At 41.8% G+C, this 27302-nt stretch overlaps 1 protein-coding gene and 1 long non-coding RNA gene across 2 annotated transcripts in view; one reads left to right on the forward strand and one right to left on the reverse strand.

The window, feature by feature from the left end:
- Positions 1-22343, forward strand: part of LOC133509621 (uncharacterized) — a 39738-nt gene extending 17395 nt beyond the window's left edge. Inside the window, exons 3-4 of the long non-coding RNA XR_009797398.1 lie at positions 20976-21065; positions 21875-22343. This is a non-coding gene — a long non-coding RNA (uncharacterized LOC133509621). The remainder of the gene's footprint in view (positions 1-20975; positions 21066-21874) is intronic.
- On the reverse strand, positions 9035-14698 carry LOC133509748 (homeobox protein Hox-D9b-like). Its single transcript, XM_061837082.1, has 2 exons — positions 12749-14698; positions 9035-9279 (listed from the first exon to the last, which is right to left on the reverse strand). Exons 1-2 carry the CDS (start codon positions 13494-13496, stop codon positions 9035-9037), a joined length of 993 nt encoding a protein of 330 aa, XP_061693066.1. The 5' UTR covers positions 13497-14698.
- Positions 22344-27302: the final 4959 nt, after the last annotated feature.

Consider the following 27302-nt stretch of genomic DNA (forward strand, 5'->3'; position numbering starts at 1 on the left):
ATCTTGCAAACCGCGTGGGGGAGGGGAGAGATCTTTATATGTCATGCGTTATGATTTTTCAGTTTTCATTTCTTCTGCAACATTTTTGCTTTTAGTGCAATTTTGTCCGTGTGTGCGTGATCCCCCGTTTCAACTTGGTCGAGCAAGATTTAAAATATGAATCGCACTAATATAAGTGTTTTTCTTACTACATGGAAATGTGAGGATGTTAACACGATTTTTTTTTGTTCTATTTCGATTTCAAGTTAATTCGAACATCTTTTGCAGCTGATTTATATTGTCTCGAACACACAAACAATATTTGATTGTTTTCCACAAGCAGATGGGAAAATTGCGCCACATTTTAATAACATGCAGATGATAAAATTATTTTGTTTCAGTAAAGCTGTCGATGATTTATAAACGTCTTCATATTAATTACCATTGTTCTCTTTTCAGTTCGTCACAAAGAAATATGTTTTGTTGCAAAATGCACAGCTGTGTTTTTGTTGCTGGACATTTGCAGCTGTTCATACGATTTTTAAAAAAATGGTTTATATCTAATATTAATCGGCCAAAGATTTGACATTTTTGTCTTTTTGTAATCAGCAATATTTTGACTTCATTTTCTCATCGTTTGTATTTCGTCCAACAACGCTAAAAAAGCAAAAAATCGTTTTTTCTTTGCAATCAAAACGCGGTGATGAATAAATAGAAAACGTATGATTTTTGAAACCGCATACAAAATGTTTAAAAATCAAGTTATTATTTTGCATTTCAAGAAAACTTGGCCTCGAATCAGCCCGCTGATAAATTTTGCCATCTTCAAATCAATTATAGAGATGAAATCTAATTTTCTACCACTGCTCCAACCACACATGAATGAGGATTTTCCTCTGGAATCGCGACTATTTTTTCTGAACATTTCTCTTCTTTTTCTTTTTCTCTTTCCTTGTTCTTTTCTTTCGTCTTGCGTTTTCCTTTTGTGTCGGCTTCTGGTGCCGCACTGCGGTGCCCCCATTGACTCAAGACCACCACGATCATCTTCATATTGCAGGAAAAAAAAAAGCTCGTGTTGTGGCCCCGCACGAATTTCAATTGTCCAAAATCCATATCGCCTCTTTACGGCCACAAATAGAAATGAATACAATTGAAAGGTTTGCGTTTATTTTGTGCCGTTTTTTGCCCTTCAGAACGTTACTATGGTTAAGAACGTTACTATGGTTACGTCGATGCGTTTTTTATGACATTATATACACCCCCAGTGTGTGTGTGTGTGTGTGTGTGTGCGTGTGCGTGTGTCGCTTGTTTTCTTTTTTTATTAACATCTTAAAACAATCTCGCTTCAAAGAGTTCAATCAGCGCAGTTTTAAACAAAATCCAGTTTCCAAAACATGCAAAGTGGTCGATGTGAAATATTCTTTTATCCTTTTTTTTCTGTGTGGCGTGAACATTTTATTCCATCGTGATCTCATGTCATTGCAATTATGATTATAATTCAAAAAAAAATCGGGCGCGTTTTGCGATGCATTCATAAACGAAATACATTAATTCAAACGTCATTTTGAAATCATGAAATAATATGAAAGCATTTTTAGTCTTCAATTTTGAAGAGGATTCATTTTGTTTTCTGGACGTCGCAGCTTTTCTGTCGAAACAATTTCCACGTCAAATTTTCTTTTTGGATTGTGACTACGTTTTTTTCCCTTGCCTTTTGCTATTTGTTTATTTTTGTTGGTTTGTTCTGAGCGTGTTTGTGGCTTCCTCCCGATTTGGACGCAGGAAGTTGCGCCTCGTAAACACGGAAGTGCGTCATCGTCGATATCTTCAAAGGCTTCCCCGACACGCCCATCACTCTGCCAATAAACGTAAATACTTTTATGTTCACCGACATTATTTTCAGTGTTTTTGTTTTCAATTAACTTTTTAATAAAAACATAAATTGCGATTTATTTGGACTCAGTACAAAATAGAGATTTGAAAAATCACTAGCAAAGCATTTACTGGGAAAATTATGAAATTCTGACGATTTGGACAATTCCAAACAATGAATCCAGAATCGATCTGAATGCAAAACCTTTCCTGCTCTCTATTTTCCAGATGGAACAATTTCCTGAACTCGAGATCTTTTCAAAACGCCTGTGAAATGAATACGTGCATTTTCCATAATTGCTGCGTTTCTGAGGAAGGAACCTTGCAAACGTTTTACTCAACAAATCTATCTATCTATCTATCTATCTATCTATCTATCTATCTATCTATCTATCTATCTATCTATCTATCTATCTATCTATCTATCTATCTATCTATCTATCTATCTATCTATCTATCTATCTATCTATCTATCTATCTATCTATCTATCTATCTATCTATCTATCTATCTATCTATCTATCTATCTATCTATCTATCTATCTATCTATCTATCTATCTATCTATCTATCTATCTATCTATCTATCTATCTATCTATCGTTTTTTGATCGTTTTGAATGACGTATTTTTACGACCTGAAGCGATTTTGGCGCACTCGTGCAAGGCAACGCCGCCACCTAGCGCCGACAATGTGTAACTACAGACCGCGTTTCACGTGAATGCCAAAATGTACAAAGTCCTTTGAAAGACAAAATGACGTCTTGTTTTCCGTTGCGCTAATGTTGGAATTGAATTGAGATCATCTTTGGAATTCACATTTTAAAAAGCAGCCCATCCCTCCTTCATTTTAATTCGAAATAACTGCAATATTTAAGCGCGTCGTCGTCCTCCAATACCATCTGATTTTTTTTTTTTTTGTTTTTTTGTTTTACACGTAATAACCCGTTTAGTGTGTGAATGATAGCACAAAGTACAACCAGGGGCAAGTTTCCATTATACGAGCAATAACCCCTACGTTACATACTTTCTATTTAATTTCTGGAGCACTTTAACTACCCCCGCGACGACTTGCTATTAACGCACACTTTGTGTGTGTGTGTGTGTGTGTGTGTGTGTGTGTGTTTCTGATTTCTTTTACGAGAGCCTCTAAAAATGTGATTCATGCTTCTGTTTCCCCGAAAAAGTACTTTCCTTCCTTTTCTTTACGTATTCCGGTTTTTATCATTCATATTTGTCTCTCGTTAGTGTAGAATGTTTTACACGTTTAAACACGAGAGCTCCAGGCCAAGCAAATATTAATTTGCCTTTTTTATTGGTTTTCAGTGATAAAAACTGCCTGCTGTGTGGGGACAGTAACACGAAAGTGCGAAAGTGAATGCTTTTTTTTTTAATTTTTGGATTTACTCAAAGTATGCTTTAGTACGCCAAAGCATTTACAATCACTTATCTGCTATATTGTGTGTGCGCGCGCGCGCGCGTGTGTGTGTGTGTATATATATATATGGAATCAAGGATAGCTGCCAATTACAATTGTAGAAAATAGAAATAAAGACCCTATGTGATTAAAAGTTCATATAGGGGAGCAAAAATAATTTTTAATGTAAAAATAAAATTAAAAAATGTAGGAAATGAAAAGAACCTCCCAAATTTGCAATGAAATGCTAACATATCTGGGGGGGGAAAAAGTCCAGATATAATCGCAAAATAAATAAGTTACGTCACAATGAAAAGAAAAAAAATTAATTGTGTCAAGAGGATAAATTCGTACATGATAAAAAGAATGAAAGATGTTGGTGCAACTCCAAAATGTAGGACGTCAAAATGACGAGTCGTCAAATAAAACTAAGCAATCAACTTCAAAATCAGGATCAATGCAAAATTAATTTTACGTGGCAACAACAAGAAGACACGACGAGCAGTAGCAAATCCGACATGTCGATGGAAATGCGGGGCATTGGCTTGGGCGGGGGCCACTTTGCGTTGTCTTCTTTCTTTCTTTTTCTTTCCTTCTTTCTTTATTTCATTTTTCATTCCTATTTTATTCCCATTTTGGGTTCATTGCGGCCGCAGTTTTTGCGCCGGCGCGAGCAAACACGAGATGCTTTCATTTCTTTCATTTCCTTTTTTTTTTTTTTATCTTTTTTTTTTTTGGTTTTGTTTTTCCCCCCTCTTGGAGCTCGTTGATGGCTTCCCGCGGGCCGCTTTTGTGGCGGGGCACTTTTTGCGCGGAGGTTCGAGGCCGTCGCCCCACCGGGCCCCCTCCCCTAAGCTCGGACAATGACTTTAACATTTCGAGGTGCAGCCGAGGCAGGAAAAGGATGTCCAATAAAACCATATAGTCACCGAGACTGTCTGGCCTTAATTGCTTTATGGCAGCTTCTTCTTCTTCTTCTCCTCTGTCGCTCTCTCTCTCTCTTTTTTTTAAAGAAGAAGAAGAAGAAGAAGCCGCGTCTTTTCTCTCTCTGTGTATGTGTTGGTGGGGGAAAGTCACGTTTATTCTCCAAATGCATGCTGTTGCTTTATGACCCTGCAGGAGGATGCACTTTATATGGCGCCCATAAACGGGAGGCTGCACATTCGCCCCCCCCCCCCCCCGCCCCAAAAAAAAAAAAAAAAACATGCTATGGGGAGAAAAGTGCTTACATTTATATACAAGGACACATTTACCGAGCACGCAAATGAATAATTGGAGCTCGACAAAATGAAGCGACAAAAACAAAAACAAAAAAATCCCCATTTTTTAGATAAAGTAACCATTTCTCCCAATCAGTAAATAAATGCTGGAAACACCCTCCCCCGCGCACACACACACACACACACACACGAACCCACGTTAGATAATAATAAAAAAATAACAAATAAACTGTAGTAAGTCAAAATGAAAACTCAAACGTTTTTTAATCATTGCTCATTATCTTTTAATGTTGTAATTTTCACATTATTGTACTTTGAAATGAAACAATTTATTTTGATTAATTCTAATATTGAAATTTTGTACTCATTGTTGAAACATTTTTTTTCACATTTTTAACATTTGTAATTTGTTTGATCTTTCAAAAAACATTTGCCATATTTAACACTTTCGGTTCGTTTAAAAAAGCTGCACGTCACCGTCTCTTTAAATATGTCAAAGTGTAAAAAGTAAATAGGAGTAAAGAACGATTCAGATTCTGAAATTACGAATGCATGAGCACTAAAGGGGTCGTAATGCAAATTTTATTTTTTATTTTACAAAACGGGGATGGAGGGTGATGGGGAGAACAGACAGCATGACATTTGGACTCCAGTTGTGTCGCACGGCAGACACGCGCACACACACGTTGTTGGGGTTTGGAGTTGTGCGTCCAAAAATGGAAAGGAAAAAAAAAAATTATCAGCATTTGTGTTGTTGTTAGCTGACACAAAGCAAACCGCACACGCTTGTGTGATTTACAACAAATATATGATGCCAACAGCAACATGTATGCCTGTTACATTAGTCATGCAGGTTGTAAAAAAAAAAAAAAAAATCTGTTGGACAGTACCCCCCCTCTCCCCCCACCCCCAAAAATGCCGTCAAGGGAGAGGGAAATGTTGGCTCAGTTGAAAGTGTGCAGCCACAAGTGCACGCTTCAAAACAAAGAGTTTGCTTGTCGCTAACGTTTTGGTTTGCGTGCGCTTTGTTAGCCAGAAGCGAAGACGGCGAGCGCTCCGTTGCGTAAAATCATCCTGACTGAGGATTTGATAAGAATAAATAAAAAAAAAGATAAACAATATCGACACCAAAAAGAAGGAATAACATTTCATGTCATTTAGCTTAGGTTAGCACGGCTAATGGTTAGCACATGTGCCTCGCACCTCAGAGGTTCAGCGTTGGATTCTCTTCGGGTGGCCCCGCCTCCTCCCGCCTTTCGCAAATATCCACGTTTGCTTCATTTAAGACTAATTGACTAATTAATCGCTCGCTTGTGATTGGCTAGCGACCGGCCCGGATGAGGACGCATCCCGCGTCTTTTCCGTGTCACTCCTCTCACAAGCTAGCGCAACAAATACATGACAAGCTAACCTGCAAAAAACTGAAGGATAATAAGATTTCATATTTTGTCATGAAATTTGCACTTTTTAAGTCCACGCGCTAATGGGTGCGATGCGCGGGTGCCAACGCTGCCCCGATGCTACATGCTAATGCTAACCAACTGCCGGGATGTGTTTTCCATTCACAATCAATCACAGTCACATTTCCCGCTTGTTTTTTTTTTTTTTTTTTTTTTAAATCCATGTCGGGGTCACGTCGCATAAATTGTCCTCCTCGTGACGTTTGGGAAACGGCGGTGGGACAATTTCACAAATATATTGTGGAATTGCGTCACATGAAAAGTTTATGTATGCTACTGTCTGTCCTACAGACTGTTTGTCACACTTAACATCGACGACAAAATCAAGAATAGCTGCTGGAGTGCAATTTCGTCACAAATGATGCCGAATATGGAGAATTAGTGAATGCGGCTGTAAAACAAACAATAATATGCAAATGTCAGCTCATTTGACTTGAGATGCTCCATATTTACAGATTCAACCGTTTAAAGACAAATTCCTACATTAAACATTAGCCCAGTTTTTTGTGCGAGCTAAACGTGCTTTTGATTGCGCTTTCTGGGAGCTTTTCTACGTCTTTAGAAGACATGAGGGGGGGGGGGAGCAGGGGGCTGCGGCGGAGGATAATTTAGTAGGAAATTGGACAACAACGACAACAAAAAAGTCCTTGATGATCCGCAAGTGTGCGGCTGTGCCGGCATAAGCGCCGGTGGACTGGATTGCTTCCTACTATTAAAAAAAGTAAGTAAGTTTCTTTCGGCTTGTCCCTTTCGGGGTCGCCACAGTCCTACTATTACACACGACATTTTGCCAAAGTTTCCTACTAAAAAAAGTAAGTAAGTTTCTTTCGGCTTGTCCCTTTCGGGGTCGCCACAGCTGAACCCGGATGCCCTTCCTGACGCAACCCTTCTCAGGGAGTACGAACCCACACCCCTGGTTTATCAAACCAGTGCTCTAACCACTGAGCTACAGGGCCTCCCCAAAGTTTCCTACTAAATACGACATAATATCGTGCTACAAAATGGACGACGCGTCGTGATGAGCGAGCGACGAGGGGGAAACTGGACAAAAAACTTTTGTCCTAGACAAGCCGCGTGTGCAAGAATTTTCATTCAAAGGTTTGACTAGTTAGCATACTTACACACACACAGAAAAAGGAAAGGGGGGGGGCAGCGTGTCATGATCAAAATTTAGTAGGAAATGATAAAAAAATGTAATAATGGAACACCTTGGAGACTGGACTTTGCAAAATTGGCCCGTCACCATAGCTTGCCTGAATATGGCCGTTGCAATCAAATTGGACCGTCATTTGCGTTCATATTTCCTGCAAAATTGATTTTCTAACTCATTACAATTTCAGCGATTAGCCATAAATCAGAGCCAAAAAGTTAACCGCCAAATGACGTTCGTAAAGATAAGGACTTTTTTTTTTTTTTTTCTCCAAACACTAATTTTCCCGCCATTTGTCTGTGCTTTGGGGAAATTTCATATCCAAGATTTACCAAAGTTGAGTTGGGAATTGTACTAAAAACTTGGGTACTTTTCATCGTGTGATCTGATACTTTTCTTTCTAATGTGTGTGTAAGGTTCAGCGTATCACAAAATGTCGTCACAAGAAGTTTGTGGCACTTGCGCTGAAATATTATCAGGAAAAGACAGACGTCTGCGTTCCGCAAAAATGGCCGACACGCCACGCGGGAACATTTTGCTGCTATTTTCCAGAGGTTCACGTAGGTTGCCCCCATTACATCTGATAATACACATTTTCAAGTTAACCCTCCCCAAAAATGCCACTTTCCTACTAATTTAGTGCTTTAAAAAAAAATATATATAAAAAAAACCCCGTCATTTCAAAAGGACAACAATAGTTACAAAAAATATGGTGACATAAGATTTAGAATAACATTTTGTAGCCATATCCATTTTTGACTAATTATGATGCACTACCGTTCTGGTGACACTTTGATTAAAATAATAATAATAATAATACAAAAATGTAAACATAATAACATTTGTAAATAATTGCTCACTTTTACTTCCAAATTACTATTTTTAATTCGCAAATTACACTAAATTATGCAGGCAAAAAAATAAATAAAAAAACACACATTTTAGCTCGTCGTCGTTAAAGTTCGAAATCATTTTTTCCTCAAAATTCAAACTGATACATTTGTAATCATTTCAAATTTGCTTTGGGCAGTTTTTGACCGACACTTTTCAATCAGATTTCTTGCTAATGGCACACAATTTCAAACACAAATGTAAAATTTTGCCCGAATCTTCTTCTGAGCCCGCCACATTCTTTTACTTCAATTTTCAAAGCCTATCAACTGAAAATTAATATTTTTCTGAATAGTGTTTACTTCCCTCTATTTTTTTAATTTTTTTTTTAAAATAAAATCCTACTAACATCTCGCACGCAAATCAGGGAACTAAGGCAAGGAAAAAATCAGTTCTGGGCTACAATTTTTAAAGTGTATCAACGGAAAATAAATATGTTTCAGGTTTGCCCTCTGAATAGTGTTTACTTGCCACTATTTTTTAATTTAATTCTTTTAAATAAAATCATTTTAAAATCTCGCATGCCAATCGGGAGAACAAAGGCAAGAAGAAAAATCAGTTTTGGATTTCTGTGGGGCGAAGTGGGAACGTTTTTCCTCGGACTCCGCAAATGCTCAAATAAGATTTTGGTGGAATTTCCTGATATTTAAGAAAAGTCCTTCACCAATTTGGCGCTTCCCTCAAAATGGGCGACATCCGGCGCAGAAATATTTGAGCAGGACTTCACTCCGTTCCAGCGTCACGTTCCCCCCTCCCCGTGAAAATTGGGACATTTTCTTTTGTAGACAGTCCTACTAAATTTTGACAGGAACATGCCGACATAAAGCAAAAAATATATTTTCCATTCACATGGACGTGTCACAGTGTGGACGTCGCCATCTCAGTTCTTAATGTTTTTTTTTTTTTTTTTAATAAGTCCTGTGACGTCGTCCATTCATCCATCTTGCACGTTGAAGTTTTAGGAGAAGCTTCCAAAAAAAAAAAAAAAAAATTTTGTGACTTTTATTTGACGCCCCCCCCCCCCACCCATCCTTTCGGGCTTCTCCCCTTATTCGTTGATGCTCCTCCTCTCCCGGATCATCAGCTTCTTCATCTTCATCCGGCGGTTCTGGAACCAGATTTTCACCTGCCGCTCGGTCAGGTTCAAGAGTCTGGCCACCTCCAGGCGCCGGTCCCGGGTCAGGTACATGTTGTACAGGAACTCCTTCTCCAGCTCCAGGGTCTGGTGCTTGGTGTAGGGGCAGCGCTTCTTGCGGGTGGACTTGGCGTGGATCCAGCTGGCCGAAGGGTTTTCTGCGGCGGGGGGGGGGGGGGAAGTGTTTTTAAAACAAAAATCACAGTACGACCTTCTCCCCAAAACAATACGAGATAACGAGTCACAAAACGTTCCACCAAAATGGCCGACGCGCTGCATGGGAATATTTCACCGCGATATTTTTGACCATGATTTCAAAACATCTTCACATTTGTTTCAATTCCCACCTCCCCAAAAGGGCTCGTCTTGTTACTAATAGTTTATTTTTTTGTGGGGGGGGGGGGGGAGACAAAATCCAAGTAAACTCTCTTTGGAACATGTTGACAATCTAGTTTGCTCTCCCGTAGACTCAAATGTGCGGATGCATGTTGGCTGAATGTGAAGTTCAATATCTCATCATCTCACTTCCTTGAATGTCGTATTGTTTAAGAGGACATTTACAAAGCACGTTACGCAGGTGCTCGAGGGACACTTTTGTAATACGTTTCCGACGAGCGACACAAACGTTGACATTTTCCGAGTACTTTCCGCGAACGAGCGTCCGATCTGAAATCGTACAAAAAGTCTGCGTTCGCCAATGGCCGCAACGATCGCATCGCTAATGAAAATGGCCGACCGAGTCCGCCGCCGTTACGTTCCGGGAAAATGGCCGACGTGCCACAAAAATCCGTCACTTCTGTTATTTTCAGCAATTTTGGCTTCTTGTGTGCAAAATTCTGCCAAAAAAAAAAAAGGTAACAGGTTTACGCAAGACTATAGTTGGGCAATATTTAAAAAAAAAAATGTTTGCAAATGGATACGAGCCAACCCGGCGACTCCACTCATCAAAAATGGTGAGATTGAACTGCATCAAGTCCACAAAAATGGCCGACATGTTGCATGGTACCGAATTGCCAAAATATTTGACTCCAATTTCCAAGTGCTCGCGCTACGTTATTTTCAAAACATCCCATCATATACATTTTAAGCAACACTTGTACAAAGTTTGCTTTCTTGCCCCCTTTTTTGTACAAAATTTTCACAAGAGCTGTAAATAGTTTGCATTCTCGTGGACTTTACTTGTTCTCGGACCATAATTTCAAAGTGGTTAAAATAATACCTGCCTTTTTATTTGCTGAATTCTCAAACGATCATGTCAATGAGAGGAAATGTAGCTCGGGTTCACGTGCGTGCTCGTGCGCCGACTGCACACTTTAGCAAATCTCCTTCTCGGTTCGTCCTGTTTCTCTTTCTAAAAGTTCGACTCTAGGCTGTCTTTTTTTTTTTTTTTTTTAACTTTGAGAGAATAGTGTAATTTTGTCACATTTTCTGAACTTTTTGGGTGTTTTGTTGCAAGAATGTCGTTGGATATGGTACAAAAAGTGCGAGTTGGTAAATTTAACCTGAGTGGTGCTGTACATAATTTCCATCATTTTGAAGTACTTTGGCCATATCATTTCTAAAGTTTTTTCAAGAAAAAAAAAAAGATTTTGCAGAATTTTTGCAATTTCGACACATTTTCAGAGCACCCTTGGCCATCGAATTGCAGAAAAAGTTTAGTTAAGCGTGGAAACCTTATTTTACTAAATGCTACTAAAGGACGTTGCACTTCACGTTGGACGTGAAACTGGCCAAGAATCGGAAGAGGTGCAGCATCCCGGACGCACCCAAAATGACTTCCTCCCCCAAAACGATCCCGGGATGACGTTTTACGACTTGGATGCTTTCGGTGCTCACCAAGCACCAAATCGAGCCACGATTATCTTCCAATCTCTCTTTCTTTCTTTTTTATTTTCCCGTTCAGCCTCCCTGCAGGCCCCGTCCAAAACATCTCGTCAGGTTCTGCAGGAAGTGCAGTTGTTATAAATCCTGACAAGTCCCAAAGAAAAAAAAAAAAAAAAAAAGAAAAAGTAAATCCAGATATCCCGAGCTGTGTTTTATTGGCCTCGGAGAAGCTCAGGCGAGAAAATACGGCTGCCGTCGGACCTGCGGGAGCGCACAGCAGCAAACGTGCAGCCCACCGGGCTCGTTTTTCGTACCGAGCACCTCGGGGCTATTTTTAAAGCCCTTTCTTGTCTTGGGCAACAGGATGACGATGATGACTTTTCAGGCCTTTTGCACATCTTTGCGTCGCGATTGCGGGATCGCGTGGAAGACATGAAGCGCTTTCCTCCTGATTGGTGTTATTCCCATCCCTCACTTTTACATGCAAATTATTCTTTTTATTTTACCCAGAATCCATTCATGGTGGCCTGGAGAATTCTCAATGACGCTTTCGCAACTGTTGTACTTGCACTGGAATAGTTTAAAATGGCTAAATGGCACAACATGAAACAACAATTCCTTTCATGTTTTTTAAAAATAACATTTTAATGTGATTTTATTTTAATTTTTTCATTTTATCACATGGGCTGACCTTTACACTTCTTTCACTAGCTTGAATTTTCACTCCTTACTGCACTGAAATGTCCAATTAAAGCTAAATGGCAAGTTGCTTTAATTCAAGTATTTTTTTTACTTCGTGAAAATTCTCACTGGCTCATTTGGCATTAAATTTAAAAAAATTATATATATTATTTTTTTTTACAAAGCTGCACTTCAAACGCTTGAATCCAAAGTCGTAATATTTAGTTGTATGTTTAAAATGTGAACTTCCCCTCAAATCTAGCAATGGGATGAGTTGGAAAATGTTGAACAACTTGAATTTCCCCTCGCGCATCTCCAGTAAATAGAAAAGGCGAAATAAAAAAGGCTGAAATTGCGTCCATTGATGCATTTAATCGTGAAGCATTTGCATGAGCTGCCACTGAGTGAAATTCTCCCAGCCAGCGACTTGACTTTTTCCACTCAGTGGAGGGGGGGGGAAACATTGCCCTGAAATAACAAACTCCAACTAGTTTGCTTTCCTGAATTGCTCAATTTTTTGGGACATGTGGGATGACCTTGAAATTTCCCACCGACCAGCTTGACTTTTCCTTGATCTTTTTATTTCCTTTGAAAAGTGACTGATAGTCCCGTCGTGCTTTAATCACTCCTCCTGTGAGACATTTTGCACGTTATTGGCTGCTTTTGTATTGGAACGTATGAGGGGACACCTCCAATTTTGCCTCTGACTGCGATATTTAATGTTTTGATGTCACCTTTGTGCACTGCACTGCGAGCTATTTTGAGCTTTTTTTTTTTTTTTGGGACCATTTGGAAGCTGCTGCGCGCGTGAGTGTTCGAACCGTTTCCTGTGCAGGTGTCCCTAATGAGGTGTCCGTGTTGTTGGACACACCTGCGCGTGCGCGGGTGCGTGCGTGGCGCGAAATGTGCTAAATAACAGCAAAAGTCCTTCTAATTATTTGAATGGTCAATAAAGTTTTATACATTGTCGTTGAGGCCCGCAGGACATTTATAGGCCAATAAAAGTCCCTGACACGTACTTCCTTATACATATGGCCGCATTCCTGTGCGCGCGCACATGCACACACACACGTGCAGTTGGTCCGATCATGCTTCCCCCCCCCCCCGGACGTGCACGTTTACCTGGGTCGGGCGCCGCGGCTCGGGCTTTCCTGCCGTCGTCCCGGTCATCATCGTCGTCGTCGCCGTCGTCGACTTCCTTTTTGGGCTCCGGCTTCCTGCGGGGCTCCTCGGCAGTCCCCAGCCGCTCGAGCACCACTTCGCCCGGGCCGCCGAAGCCGGAGTCTCCCCCCGGGCTTCCGCGCGACCGAGGCGGAGAGCCGTCGGGCTTCGCCGCCTCGAACCTCGGGCTCGGATGCGGCTGCGGCGGGCACGCGGCGAAACCCCCTTCCGCGGCTGGGCCGGGGCCCTCCCAGCAGCGGACGAAGCGGCCCTCCGAGGCCGGGGCGAGGTGCTCGGCGTAGTAGGCGGGCTGCTGGGGCTGGAGGTGCTGGAGGTGCTGGTGGTGCTGGTGGTGGTGATGGTGGGCGACGAGGTGGTGCGGGTGGAAAAGCCCCGAGATGGACGCGCCCGGGGCGGCCTGCAGCGGCGGGGACGAGGGCGACGACGCCGAGGGGGGGTTGCTCCACGGGGAGAATCCGTTCAAGCCGCTTTGCTTGGTGGGGAAGTGCGGGGCGAAATCCGGAATGTGGGGGCCGGGGGTCCCCTCCGCGGCCGCCGCCGCCGCCTCCTCCTCGGCGCCGCCGCCGCCGCCGCCGCCACCACCGCGCGACGGCTTCGTCGACGCCTGCAAGCCTGCCGGGAGGAAATGCGCACCGTACGGCTCCTCAGTCTGCAGCCCCATCATGGAATAATAATTTGTTAGCGACATGTTTATTTTATTATTTCAATAAAAAAGACACTTAAAGGCGACTGTAAAACCTTAGATGGGTCAGTATAGTGGCTTCCATCCTCCCCTAAAACGGTAGTAATTTTTTTCCTGCCCTTACCTTCTCCTCAGCCGCCTATTGGTTATGGCGCCGATCACATGGTCGCACTGTATTTACCCTGCACGGCGAATAAATCACATCATTCTTTTGTGCTGGCAAATGTGATAGGAGGCCAGACGGCTGTGCGCGCGCGCGCGCGCGCGCACACGCTCACAAAAACTACTTTTACAGACTGAATGAAATAGCAGAGACGTTTACAAGAGCGCTAACGAGGCAGCGTCTGCATGTGTGTGACGTCTGCTTCCATTCTGTGCTTGGATGAACAAAAATATGAATGAGCGATCACTTTACAGTTTTACTTTTTGGGTGATCTGCAAATGCAACTTAACAACTGCTTGATGCACTCTAAAATGTGTTTGTGCGACACCTCCTTCCCCCAAAAGTAACCTATATTGTCATTTTATCCCCCCCCCTTATTTTTTTCTTGTGAAATAGATGCATACGGTAATATCTGAAAATGATTGATATTCATTTATATTTCATGTTTTACGGACGTAACAATATATTTTCGAGGTTTTTTTTTTTTTTTATATTTTGGAAATGTCCAAGTTACTTTTTAATGCAGACACGGCGTGCATGAAATGTTTTATATACAGAACTGAAATATATACACGATTACACAAACTCATACATGTTAGATTGGATCTCTTTTTTTCATTTAAAATCAATATCCCTCCATGTATGTACATGTATACATTGAATTGCCTGTTGTTGTACACAACTATAATGATGCAAATATAATTTCTCCAAGTATCAGAGTGTTCTAACTTTTAAAGGTTACACCTTATGATGATGATTATTAGTGTAAAATGATAATTGCCATAAAAATACTTAAAAATACATGTTTGTAGAACACAGCACCTGTATAATCATAAAAAGATCATTGAGCTGCGTGCCCTTCATGCTACAGACATCGTCACAGCGCCACCTATTGGGCGGGCGACTTCCAACTCCGGTGGCATCTCATTTAATGACCATATTTCTTATGTATTAGCACTTCAACTCAACACGAATCGACTTTAACGTGAACGATCCCCCCCGGAATTGAGGACGCCTTGCTGCTAAATTTTACTAATCGGGCTACCCCGCGTGGACTTTTCCATCTGGAGCCTTGGAAAAAAAAAAAAAAACTAAACTAAACTAAAAAAAAAAAAAAAAAAAACCAAACACGGAGCAGCTTGCATGCAGCCAACACTTGAGAGCGGCCATATTTCACCTACTAAAACGTCCTCGCTGCTTTATCGGCGTAGAATAAACCCCCGCCGGCGGGTCTGGGATTAAAGAGAGCGAATCGTGAATCAGCTCCTAAAACGTCATTAAACTCGCAGCTCGTGGCTGCGGCGGTTGTGTCGGAGGCCGACGCCTGCCTCTGGGGGGCGCCGTCCCCGGGACATCTTGCGCCTTCACCACCGCAGACGAAGGAAGTGTCGGAGTTGTGTGTTGAAAATATGGAAGTAAATATGTGCCACCGGGATTTGAATTTGAAATGCCACAGAAAATTTAAATTTGAAATGTAACGTGTTCACATTTTCCACAGCCAGCCAATCCAATTACGCTTTCTTAGTATGTGACGTCACGTGACTAAGAAAGCGTAACTGCGATCGGGCGGGTGCTCGGTTCTGACCTGAAGTAACCTTGCCTGGTGGCACAGACGGTGAATTTTAGACGGCGAATTGTAGCCGTTTGAATTTCAGACAACGAATTGTAGCCATTTGAATTGTTAACATTAACAAGTTACAATGAAATACAACTATTGAAAATGTGATCACTTTACATTTCAAATTCAAATCCTGGTGGCACATATTTACTTCCATATGAAAATCCTTCCAGTGATTAGCAAAGTGTGCCTCCGGTGCAAATAGTGGTTCTTGGGCTCCCCCTAGTGGTCCGTGGAAGAATCACTCAAAGAAATACAAACAATTTACAAATCAAATCTCATTATTGATATCAAAAGCATTTTAGAATGGAGCTTGTATTTCTGCTTAAAATTAATAAATGCAGTATAGTATGTTTTTTTTACTTTTCAAATCTATTTTTTTTTACATTTCAGTCCTTCAGTTTTTATATAGAACTCAGTTGTATTTAAGTTCATTTGCATTTAATAGAGTTGAACCCAAGAACTGTTAAATTGAAAATGTTTACAAAACAATTTACTTTTGTGTGCACAGCGTTTGAATTGATGCATTCCGACCAATTAAAACCCAGAAAATACAACAAAATGCCATTGAAATCCAAAAAGTACGCTAAATTGTAGCTGTGTCCCAAATTATTATATTTTTGAGTCCCCCTGAAATTCCTTGATAGCGAACTAGTGAATGTTTGTTTTTGTTTTTTTAAAAAAAGGCCGTGTATTCATTAAAAAAAAAAAAAGCACAAAGGTTTTGTTGTCAAAAATTCCAGGACCTCACAAATTTTGTGATCTTTGGAAGTTCCTTCATAGTTCTGGATTTAAAAATGTGTGCAGGAAAAATATTCTCACCAAATAAAATTCAGTGGTAACTTTTGTCGCATTTTTCTGATGATGCGTTTGATTTTCAGACGCATTTTGTCAGTGACAGACAACGAGCACATTTCCTTCTTGGACTCGCGTGTCTTCTGGGCCATAATTGTGACCAACACCGTACGCCATTTGTTTTGTTTTTTTTAACAATACAAAGTGACAATAGTGACGTTAGAGACATTTGAGTAGGCTTGGTTTTTTTTTTGTTTTTTTTTATAATTGATTTCTGCCGATGGAAGGCAGCTGCTTATTAACACAGATTTTTTTTTTTTCTGCTCATTTTTGTGTTGATGACGTTACGCAATCGTGTCATTTGAAAGGCTTTTTGTACGCCACTGGCGGACTTTGAGAGATGCGCCTCGCTGGCGCCGGTTTTGAACCAGTTTGATCAAAGAGACCAAAGATTTCAAGGTCTCCTCCGGCAAATTTTGTTCTGTCGCTGACGTCGCATCAAAACATGGCGGCGTGTCCGTTTTGGCCGTGGCAAAAGGGGCAGTCCCACGGCAATTAGTCACTTATCGAAAACGGTTTGATATTACTGAAAGTGACTGGCAGTTATTCTTGAGCAAAATGAAAATAAATATAACGAGAACTTGTTTGTGAAATGGAAACCATGTGGATGCTCAAAGTCTTTTTAATCCCTAAAGCCCTAAAAATGAAAAGGAGCAAAGACAGAAAGTGTGTTGGAAAAAAAAAAAGTATTGATATTGCAATGCAATCATTTAATTATTATTATTATGACTTTTAATTATGATTAGAATGCCGGGCGTTCATTGCCAACGATGCCTTTGGCCTTTTTGAGTTCCTCCTTGCAGTCAAGCTTTCATTCTGCTGCCTTATTTGCATAAAAGCTGGCATAGTTTTATATCGCCGCCGTGCACATTTGACACATAAAATAGCTCATACATGGCAGCCAGCCGATTTGCATAATTGCATTCCCAGCGACATGTTAATTGTGTCGCCGGTCTGCGCCGACTGGAGTCGTGAAAATGACACCGAGAAATCAATCAGGATCTATTATCGCGTCTTTGGATCGCATATGCCGCCAGCTAGCGCCGGCGGAAATCGGAAATGGGGGCGGTTATCCCGCACGGGAACTCACCAGAGAGACCTTTGCGCATTTTTTCATGTATCGCCGCTATCCAGCTGCTACTAGTACGCTCTTTGTCCGAACGCGGACGGCAATCCGGCACACTGGGGGAACGTGCAAACCTTGGCTACGGGTTTGACATTTCTGCACACTAGTAAGACAACTACACGTTACTAGTGAGGCAAAACTCTCCACTACGTGACATCTGCTTGCGACTAGTACTGCGGGTAGAGCACTGGATGTTTCCTGGAAGAATTTTACAATGTCCTTAGTTGTCAACAAGTAAAGAAGTGCGTACTGGTACATGGACCTTAAGATACTTCAATAATTTCATGGAAAGCTATTTAAGATATTTTGTTTTCTCGTATCCTTGGGCTAGTACCTACTTTGTCCTTACTAGTAGGACAGTTCACCACATGAGTACGTTGACTAAGGACTGTGAGGGTTCGGTCTTACCAGTAAAGTTTTACCCCACGACTAGCCCCTCAGGAAGTCCTTTGCCCATTTATTCAAAGTCCTTTAGATCCATCTTAAGTTTCATGGACTAGTATGCTCTTTGTTGTCACTAGTAAGAAAATTCTCAGAATTGACTATTTGAGCAACTGCATGTCACTAGTGATTAAAAATTGCACGCAAGTCGACAACAGTGTGCAACTAGTACCGCTATCCTCATCTCATTGTGTTTCTCCTTCCTATCATCTGTAGCAGCAATAGCAGCACATCGTTAACACGTCTAGTGTTTCAGCGGTCGCGCTAGTAGCCCGCAGATGTCGACTAGTGTTCAGTTTTCCCCCGAGAGTCCGTTGTAGGATCATCCGTGCACGTCGGGTGCCAAACCACGCGCAACGACGTTGTTGTCGTTTGACTCGGAAGACGGAGCCAACGACAACGAGGCCGGAATGCACGACAAAGCGGAAGCGCGCCGGCGTTTGGCCCGACGGCCTGCCGCTTTATTGCCGCTCATTCCCGACACAATCTCCCCTTTCATCCGCCCGTCTAGTGCGCGCCGGCAGACAGAATGCGAGGGGAGCCGATTGCCCCCAATAAAAGCGGCCCAGCCGGAGGAAATTGCGGCGCTGGGAGGCGTTGATGCGTGCGGTTCAAGTTTCAGACTTGGACTCGTCTGAGGCGCACGCGGAGGGATGACTTTTGGGCCCGTCGTACCCTTCACACATGGATGCTGCACACACATGTAAGCAACAGAGTGCACTACTAACCGCAGTATTTGCTATGTTCTGTTGCGATGTGAGGTCAGACCTCGAGCTCAGCATGAAAACCGTCGCCTGTGCTTGCGAGTCTTACGTCTCTCGACGTCAGACAATCAACGGGAAGCTTCGGTGGAAAATCTCAGCGTTTGTTGGGCGACGTGGCGACGTCTCAAAGGCGTCGTATTGACTCCAAATCGGAAAATGTGGTCGGTCAGTTGTGGGAATTCCGGACACCCCCCCCCCCCCCCTCACCCCACCTCAAAAAAAAAGCATGAGACCATTTGGTCACAGTGATCTCGCGGGAAGTCTTATGACACGACAACATACTGGAGCTCGTTTCAGGAGGGACGTTTCATTTACGTCCCGACACTCACTTTCCCCGCGACTGCCGTCATGAAACGTTTGAAAAGCACAAAAAGGGAATTATGCATAACTGACATCATTCGTATGTTTTCAGAGTTGCATCAAGGTGTATTCCAATTGCGCAGCTTTATTTGGATCAGCATCAAGGGGAGAAAAAGGGACAAAATAGTACGAAACTATTTGTCTTGTCGTAAAATCTTGAACTGATCTCGTCACTCCAGTAACATTTTACTACAACCCATAGAAGTGTGCAAGGAAGCATTGACAACATTCGAAAACAATAAAACAGAAATGTTGTTAAATTTGATTAAATCATACAGTAAAAAAAAAAAAAAAAAAAGCCTTCTAGCATTTGAAGAACATATCGAGATTGAAGACTTGACCAGGAGAACCTCATCTTCTTCTCCCAAGGCCACTTGACTATTGTAATGGTCTTCTAACTGGACATTAGCTGCAACCCATTCAGAATTCAGACCAGAACACCGAGATCAGAACATATGACTCCAATTCTAAAGTCTCTGCACTGGCTCCCCAGTCAGCTTTGGAAGAGACTTTAAAGTTGCGCTACTGGTCAATAAATCACGAAATTGTTTGGTTCCTGAATCCGATAAAGACACGCTAATGGAATAAAAGGCCAGAGGGGCTCCGAGATCTTCCGACTCAGATCAGATAACGAAGCACAAGGCCGAAGCAAACGTGGCGAAGCAGCTTTGAGTTGATTTGTTGCCTGCAGAATTCGAGCCAGCCGTGAGTGTCCGTCAGTCCAGGTTAAAAACTCCTCTTTTTTTTTCCCTTTTATTATCCTTTCTACAAAATTTCCACTTTTAAATGATCTTGCCCGTCTTGTATGTTATATTTAAAATATTGTTGTCGTTGCTTTCAAATATTGTTTGAAATCATCTTACAAGGCTTCCAATCACAGCACGCACATCAAGTATGAAATGTGCAATATATGCGTTATAAATACATTTGCTTTGCTCAGTTCACCTTTAATTTAGAGATTTGAAGATATTTTATGGAATTGAATTTAGCTGCATTTCATGTATTTGACTGTAAATGTGTGCATGGATGGAATCCAGTGATTCTTTCCGCTTGGACGGTTTTAGCGGAACGGAACTTTTAACACGTCCACGCCGCGAGGTTGTCGATGCCCCCGAGCGTCGTCATCGTCCTTTCCGGGCGACTTTAGTGCGTCTGTTTTTCCACCAGATCGTCGCTCGTCTGCAGCGACGCCAACGAGACGCAATCAGCTGATGTAGGAAAAAGATAATGACATGAAAATCAATTTTGAAGGATAAACCTCGAGAGCTCCTTGAGTTCTCAAAAGGTCTGTAAAAAAAAAAAAAAAAAAAAAGAGAATACGTGCTGTGTGTATTTGTTTAATTATTAAAAACAAATGTACTTCATTCAGAAATATTAATGACTTTTTAACCCTCTATCATTAAATTAGTTGGATTACATCCATGGCATTATCCAAGCGTTGCTGCATGCTTTGAATGGGGGGAAATCAGCGCCATCTCTTGGACACGTTTAATAGCTTCATAATTTAACTGAACAAAATTTTAACGTTGAAACATTTCCTTGTTGCGAGAGTTTATTAAATGATGTATGTGGCATGAAAAAAAAAAAGACATCAACGGGACATCTGCCTCGTTTGTGAAATTTGGGCGTTTAAGGGTCATTTAAGAGATGCTGCAAAAGTATATTTGTATTCATTCAGCATAGCGATACATTTGAAATAAAAAAATATGTATATGAAAGGCTCTTGTAACACACTGAAATGTTATGTTGTGTTCCGGCAGTCATCGTTTTTTTCTGGGTCGAACTGACCCTGGGCCGTATTTTATGGTACTAAAATGTGTGAAACAAAATGAAAAGAAGAAAAAAAATAATAATCCGGATATAAAATAATCACATCATTAGAAATGTTCTTACGAGACCACTTTGATTCTTTCTTATCTTGGTTTGAACATAAAGCCTCAATTTCAGCCCAAGACAAAACAAAAGTAATTCTCGTAAATCCGCCCCCCCCCCAATCCAAAATAAAATACACGTTTAACATCGCCAAATATTTGAAGTCTCCGTTGCTAGGAAGGATCCAAATTAATGGGGAACCTCGTCCTTCTCCAAACTTTATCCAAGAAGCGTCACGTGACGTCGATGTTTGTCTGTGTTGTTGTGTTGTTTGTTTGTGACGCAGGAGACGAGAGAGCCGAGCGCGTCGCCGCTTACTGACGTGCACGTCGAAGACGAATTAAAACTTCTCCACCTCCACAATTTGCTGCTTGGAGTAAGGACTTCTTCTTCTTCGTATTCTTGTTTTTTCTCGCTGCACGTGCAAAGCAAAATAACAACAAAACAGGAAATGTTGAATTTAATAAGGGAAATAAACCGGCATTGCAGTCAATAGAAATGCAAATGATTTCAAAACTAAAATTCATTTTGGCTCGGATTGTTTATTTTTTTTTAAATAAAAAAATATAAGGTTTACCCTTCTGATACAATTGTCGTTGGAAGATTAAAAAAAAAACGTATGCTGTTAGATTGTTTTCTTACACTATTTCAAGTAAAATTCAAAATAAATTTAAAATTTTAAATTAATCGAATAACGTTTGGATTTTTGGGGTGATATACAATTTAATCACTTTTGATATGCAAATATATGACCCCGTTCAACGGCAGTAACTTGACCAAAAAATCTAAAATTCGTAACAATTTGATCTTGAATTATTTTAGTGTGTATAAATGTTTAAATTGTATCATTGAAATATAATAAAATAGACTGCTCTAGTAACGCATTTGACAAAGTGGAGTACAGTCGTCCCTTGAATGGTTTTAGTAGGCTATAATCATTTATTTGAAATGTGTTCCGGATCCTATAGTTTATGAAATATTTTACCACATGCATAAAGACGGTTAATTAAATGAAATGTTTTTCCATTTTCTTATTATCGAAATAATGTCAACCTAATAGTTAACGAAGTTTAATTTAGTGAAGATCCTTATTTAAGCATATATGTTGAACAATAGTGACCTTTGAATATGTGAAAATGATATTTTGAAATTGTTCTGAGGTGTCTTTTCCATTTCTCCCCTAAGGCACCCCATAATAGTCGTGGTGCCAATGAAATGAGATGAACGCCAACCTCAGACGTTAATTATGGAGGTTTTAATTGCTCCGATGGCCCCGACTTCATGAAATTGGGGCGTGATTTGCTTCAACGGCAAAGCTGTTGGATTCCAGCTCGAGTAAAAAGCACTTGAAAGTGATTTCTTGGCCAGTGCTTAGGTTCGAAACCCAGCGTGGCAGCGGCCCTCCGGACCGGCCCGCTCGCTCGGCGCCTCCTGCACCGGCGGGCGGCTCCCCACCCCGGAGCGTGTTCCCGTGTCGCCCCGCACAGACAGCTGGGACTGGGCACCGGTTAGAATTCGGCCGTGTTGCAGGAGGACGGCCCGCCCCTCCGGTGGGGGTGTGGGGGGGGGTCGGATGCTGGAACGTGCGGGGCTCCCGGAAGCCCGCCGACCGAGCCGAGAGGAGAGCTGGCCGAATTCATCCTTTCTGCGCAGTCGGAACAGTTGGCACGTCGACGCGGAGCATGTCGAAGTCAAACTGCTCAGGGAAGCATTTTTTTGGGGGGGGGGGGGGGGGGGGTTGACTTCGACGCTTTGACCTTGAGCCTGCCCACATTTTTTTTTGCACTGCGGGGTCCAACTCAACAAAGGCATCGAATGTTTTTGCTCTTAGAACCGTGACCGGCCTGCGTGGATTGACTGTTTGAATCGGTTTGTTTTTATCTTTTCTGCAAAAAAAAAAAAAAAAAAAAAAAAAAAAAACATAAATAAGAAAAGAAGAGGGGAAAAACATTCCTCGGGATCCTCGTGCTTCTTGAAAGCCACAGTGCAGGGCGGGACTGAAACTGATTCAGTTCTATCATCTCCATGTATGTAAACAAGACATTGGCCGATGATTTTTTTTTTTTTTTCGTTTGTTTTTGTGCAACGTTCCATTTGCGACGATCTTGTTGATCAGTACGCGGCGGGTGGAACTGAACGAGGTTGCTGTCGTTTGGAACGGACGAGGCACCTTTGGGCCCTTTGGCTGAACCGCACTGCACTTGATCCGAAATCCTGGACGGACTGGATCGCTGATGTCCAAAGCAGATCCACTTCTGAACGACAACCAATGAGTCTAGCAGCAGCAGCAGCAGCGCGGGCTCCCAAAGAAAGCGTCCAATCGCAGCCCGCTTGGCTCGGGCCCCCGCTGGACTCCACTAAATCTGAGAGGAGACGGCCCGGTTCTGCTTCTGCTCAGCTTTTTTATGGCCCAACGGGAAGATTTCCTTATCGCGACTGCAGCCAAACGTCTGCTCGCCGTCGGCTGCGTGGAGATTTATCAGCAATTACGTCGCAGAAGATGTTATGATTTCAACATTCTGCCTTTGCAAATGAAAATGCTCCATTTTGACTTTTGATTGAACAACGTTTATTATTGTCATACCGAGAGGTTCCTATCGATTTAGTTGTGCATATTTCAATTGGAATCTGTTGCATTTGAGCTGTTCCCGTCGTGACGTTCACTTTTATGGAGGCCTTTTTTTTTTTTTTTTAATGCTGGAGGACTTTTGCTATGGGCAACAAGGGAATTTGAAATATTCCCTCTGTGACTATCGAAATGTTTGCGATGTTTAGTAAAAGCTCAGCTGGATAGAAAAAGATGTGAGTGGACACGAGACGAGGTGGATGAAAAGTACAAAATCAAGTAATTTTATACAAAGGAGTCGCATTCTTATTTGTGGGGGAGGGAGGGAGGGGGGGGGGGGAAGCACGTGGCCAGGAAACCAATAAGAGGACGCAGGTTTGGACTAACTTGGTTCAGTTGACTTTGATTATTGGTGCACTTGCCTCGAATGGCCTCTGGGGCCAAAGAAAGGGGAGGAAAAAAGAGACAATCCACCTGGAATTGAACACGTGTTTCACACTGGCGTGTATTGCGGATGGACGCAGAGTTGGGCCAGTGAAAAACTTTGCCAAAGAACACAAAGGAAGAGCTCCACGAAATGATTTTTAAGATGCGTCATCAAGCATGCAGAGATGGCATTTTTGACCTAAAATGGTTATTGCTAGCACGCTATTGCTAATCACGATTGCTAAACTTTTGGCATTGAGCATTTGGCTGGATGACATTGCGTACATTCTGATTTATACCGTACTGTACACTGAGTACCAAAAGATGCAGTTTAAGGGTTGAAGTCAATCCCTCATAAATGAGAATAAAATGCATTATAGTACTGGAGTGGGGAAAAAAATCAAATAGTATGTGTACAAATTGTTATTAGCCCCATAATGTGAGAGCCTCGCTAATGAGCAAGGCAGCACGACGACTCATGCGTGCCGGCGTCTTGCCACCTGCCTCCACCGCCACCCAAGTCTTAAAAATGACCCACCCGCGGTTAAAAGTCTGACATAAAAATAATAAAACGTCTCCTTTGTGCAAGGGATGTCCTTTCCCGACATTATCACACAAGTGTAAAAAGAAGTCCATCACCGGCGGAGCTTTGAAGTGACCACTCGTACGTCCTCGAGATTTCGAGCGGGTGAAGACCGACTCGGGCCAAAAGGAAAAACTCGCAAGCGTGTTGTTGTCGTTTTGAAACCCGCAAAAACACCAAATGCTGCGCTTCCCTCGTAGCTGTTTAATTATGTTGTGAAATGCGTTACAAATATTCTTCAGCCCCCCCCCCCCTCTATCACGGGGTTGCGTATGTTGCACACCCACAAATTCGAGTTCAAATTCTGCACATGCATTGAACTTTTCAAAAGACACTTTTGAAAGTACTCCTGGGCATCTGCTGTCATTCGCAAAAAGATTCTGGATAACATCACTTTTAGGAAAAGAGGTGAACCAATCACATGGCTGCTAACATTGTGGAACATTCAAAAGGTAAACATTGACAAAGCAAAAAAAAAAAAAAAAAAATTAAATGGAGGCAAGGTGGAAAAGCGTTGGTCTCACAGTTCTGAGGTCTCAGGTTCAATCCCGGACCCCGCCTGTGTGGAGTTTGCATGTTCTCCCCGTTCCTGCGTGGGTTTCCTCCGGGTGGGCACTCCGGGTTTCTTCCCACATCCCAAAAACATGCAACATAAATTGGATACTCTAAATTGCCTGTAGGTGTGTTTGTGAGTGCAGCTGTTTGTCTCCATGTGCCCTGCGATTGGCTGGCGACCAGTTCGGGTTGTACCCCGTCTCCTGCCCGATGACAGCTGGGATAGGCTCCAGCACTCCCTTGTGAGGATAAGCGGCTAAGAAAATGGATGGATTTGTGGATAAGCGGAGGCATGACAAGACAAAACGAAGGACTGAATCTACCTTGTACAAATTATAGAATATGGCCACTGTAAAAAGTTAAAAACAAGATAAGACTTCACGTTGACAACCAAGTTATGTCAACATGTTTTTGTTTTGCTTTTTCCATTCGCCGCCGTGATGCAATTCTAAAAGGGAGCCGACACATAACTTCCTCCGTAGCACGCGGCTAACAGCAGCTAGCGGCGACGATGGCTAGCAAAAATGGAGACGCAGATGGAGCAATAAATCCCGCTCTTAGTTGACCCGCTCACTCGACAGCCGCAAAAGGTGCGTCTTTGTCTTTTTTCCGGAAGATTTACGCCGCGTATTAGTTGCGTGAGTCGAAAGGGGAATTTCCGCCACGTCACGTGGGGGCGCCGGCTCAGAAGGACAAACTCGCCCACTGACAGTCAATCATTTTTTTGGTGGCGTCCATGTTATGTAGACTGCACAATTCTCCAGTTTCGGATGCACATCAGGGAAAAGTGACGCCCGACTTCCTGTTTAATTTCAGCCACGGGCCCTTGAGAATTTTCCGGCGTCCTATTCAGAGGTGGCCAAAATTTTTTTGTCTACTTTCACTTCCGAATAACTTCAGCCGAATAAAAGTCATACCTGCAAGTAAAAGGAAGTACTTGTGAGTATAACTTCTGATTTCATACTTTTGAATCAGCCAGATATGCAAAAAATGACACGTGCAAACAAGTTCACTTTCACTAAAGCAATTTTCCTAAAAAAAAAAAAAACAACAACAAATGAATGCAAATTCAACAATGAAAAAAACTCAAGTTTTCTCCAGCTCAATGTGAAATTCTTGTAGGCTGAAATGCAGATGTTTTCAGGCCGTTGACTTTAGAGGAACACAAAAGCATCGGGCAGGATCAAGCGCGACTGAGCGGCAGAAAAGTAGAGTTCCTTGTTAGGAAAAGTACTCCAACGTAAAAATCATACAAATAAAATGAGCAAAATAAAAGTCACATCTGCAAGTAAAAGTAAATACTTGTGAGTATAACTTCTGATTTCATATTTTTGAATCAGCTAAATATGCAAAAAAATGACACGTGCAAACAAGTTCACTTTCACTAAAGCAATTCTCATAAAAACACATAATGAATGCAAATTCAACAATGAAAAAAACTCAAGTTTTCTCCAGCTCAATGTGAAATTCTTGTAGGCTGAAATGCAGACGTTATCAGGCCGTTGACTTTTGAGGAACACAAAAGCATCGGACAGGATCAAGCGCGACTGAGCGGCAGAAAAGTAGAGTTCCTTGTTAGGAAAAGTACTCCAACGTAAAAATCATACAAATAAAATGAGCAAAATAAAAGTCACATCTGCAAGTAAAAGGAAGTACTTGTGAGTATAATTTCTGATTTCATACTTTTGAATCAGCCAGATATGCAAAAAATGACACGTGCAAACAAGTTCACTTTCACTAAAGCAATTTTCCTAAAAAAAAAAAAAAACAACAACAAATGAATGCAAATTCAACAATGAAAAAAACTCAAGTTTTCTCCAGCTCAATGTGAAATTCTTGTAGGCTGAAATGCAGACGTTATCAGGCCGTTGACTTTAGAGGAACACAAAAGCATCGGACAGGATCAAGCGCGACTGAGCGGCAGAAAAGTAGAGTTCCTTGTTAGGAAAAGTACTCCAAAGTAAAAATCTGTTTCAGTAAAAGTACACAGCGCTCACTAGCGACTCGGGAAATGTGACAACAATGTTGGGGCAACATGGAGAAACTAAATGCGAATCAATTGAAGAGACGACAAGGCACACCTGGACAAGACGCCGGCGGGCGGGAGGAGCTGATTGGTTGACACAAGTCACTCAGAACTACTGGAAACAAAAATGAAACGTGCAAGACGAGACATAAAGCTGGGACAAAACCAGACTTGACATGAAACAAAGCTAAATCGTGGAGATGTCGCCTTACATTGTTATCATCTTTGCAGTTTTAGTAGCATCCAAATTTTCCGTTTCAGGTATTCAGTCGACACGGGCCGCATTTGAGAGCGGGGACAACCGCTTGCTTTTTTCCCCTCGCTTTTGACGCTTCATTTGATATCTTTGATATAGTATCATTTTTTGCTCTTGAAATTGTGTTCACAACGTTCAAAGGTTGCGGTTATCGTTTACAGTCGCGGCCATTTGGTGATAAACTATTTTGTGTTTTCTGGA

This window comes from Syngnathoides biaculeatus, chromosome 12, assembly GCF_019802595.1.
Source record: "Syngnathoides biaculeatus isolate LvHL_M chromosome 12, ASM1980259v1, whole genome shotgun sequence".
In the NCBI taxonomy this organism is placed as follows: domain Eukaryota; kingdom Metazoa; phylum Chordata; class Actinopteri; order Syngnathiformes; family Syngnathidae; genus Syngnathoides; species Syngnathoides biaculeatus.

What these genes read in the sequence shown, in the direction of transcription:
- LOC133509748 (XM_061837082.1), bottom strand. Translation starts at nt 13,496, where the DNA reads ATGTCGCTAACAAATTATTATTCCATGATGGGGCTGCAGACTGAGGAG. An exon ending in AGCCGCGGCGCCCGACCCAG is followed by an intron (nt 9,280 to 12,748) that starts GTAAACGTGCAC and finishes CCCCCGCCGCAG; the next exon opens with AAAACCCTTCGGCCAGCTGG.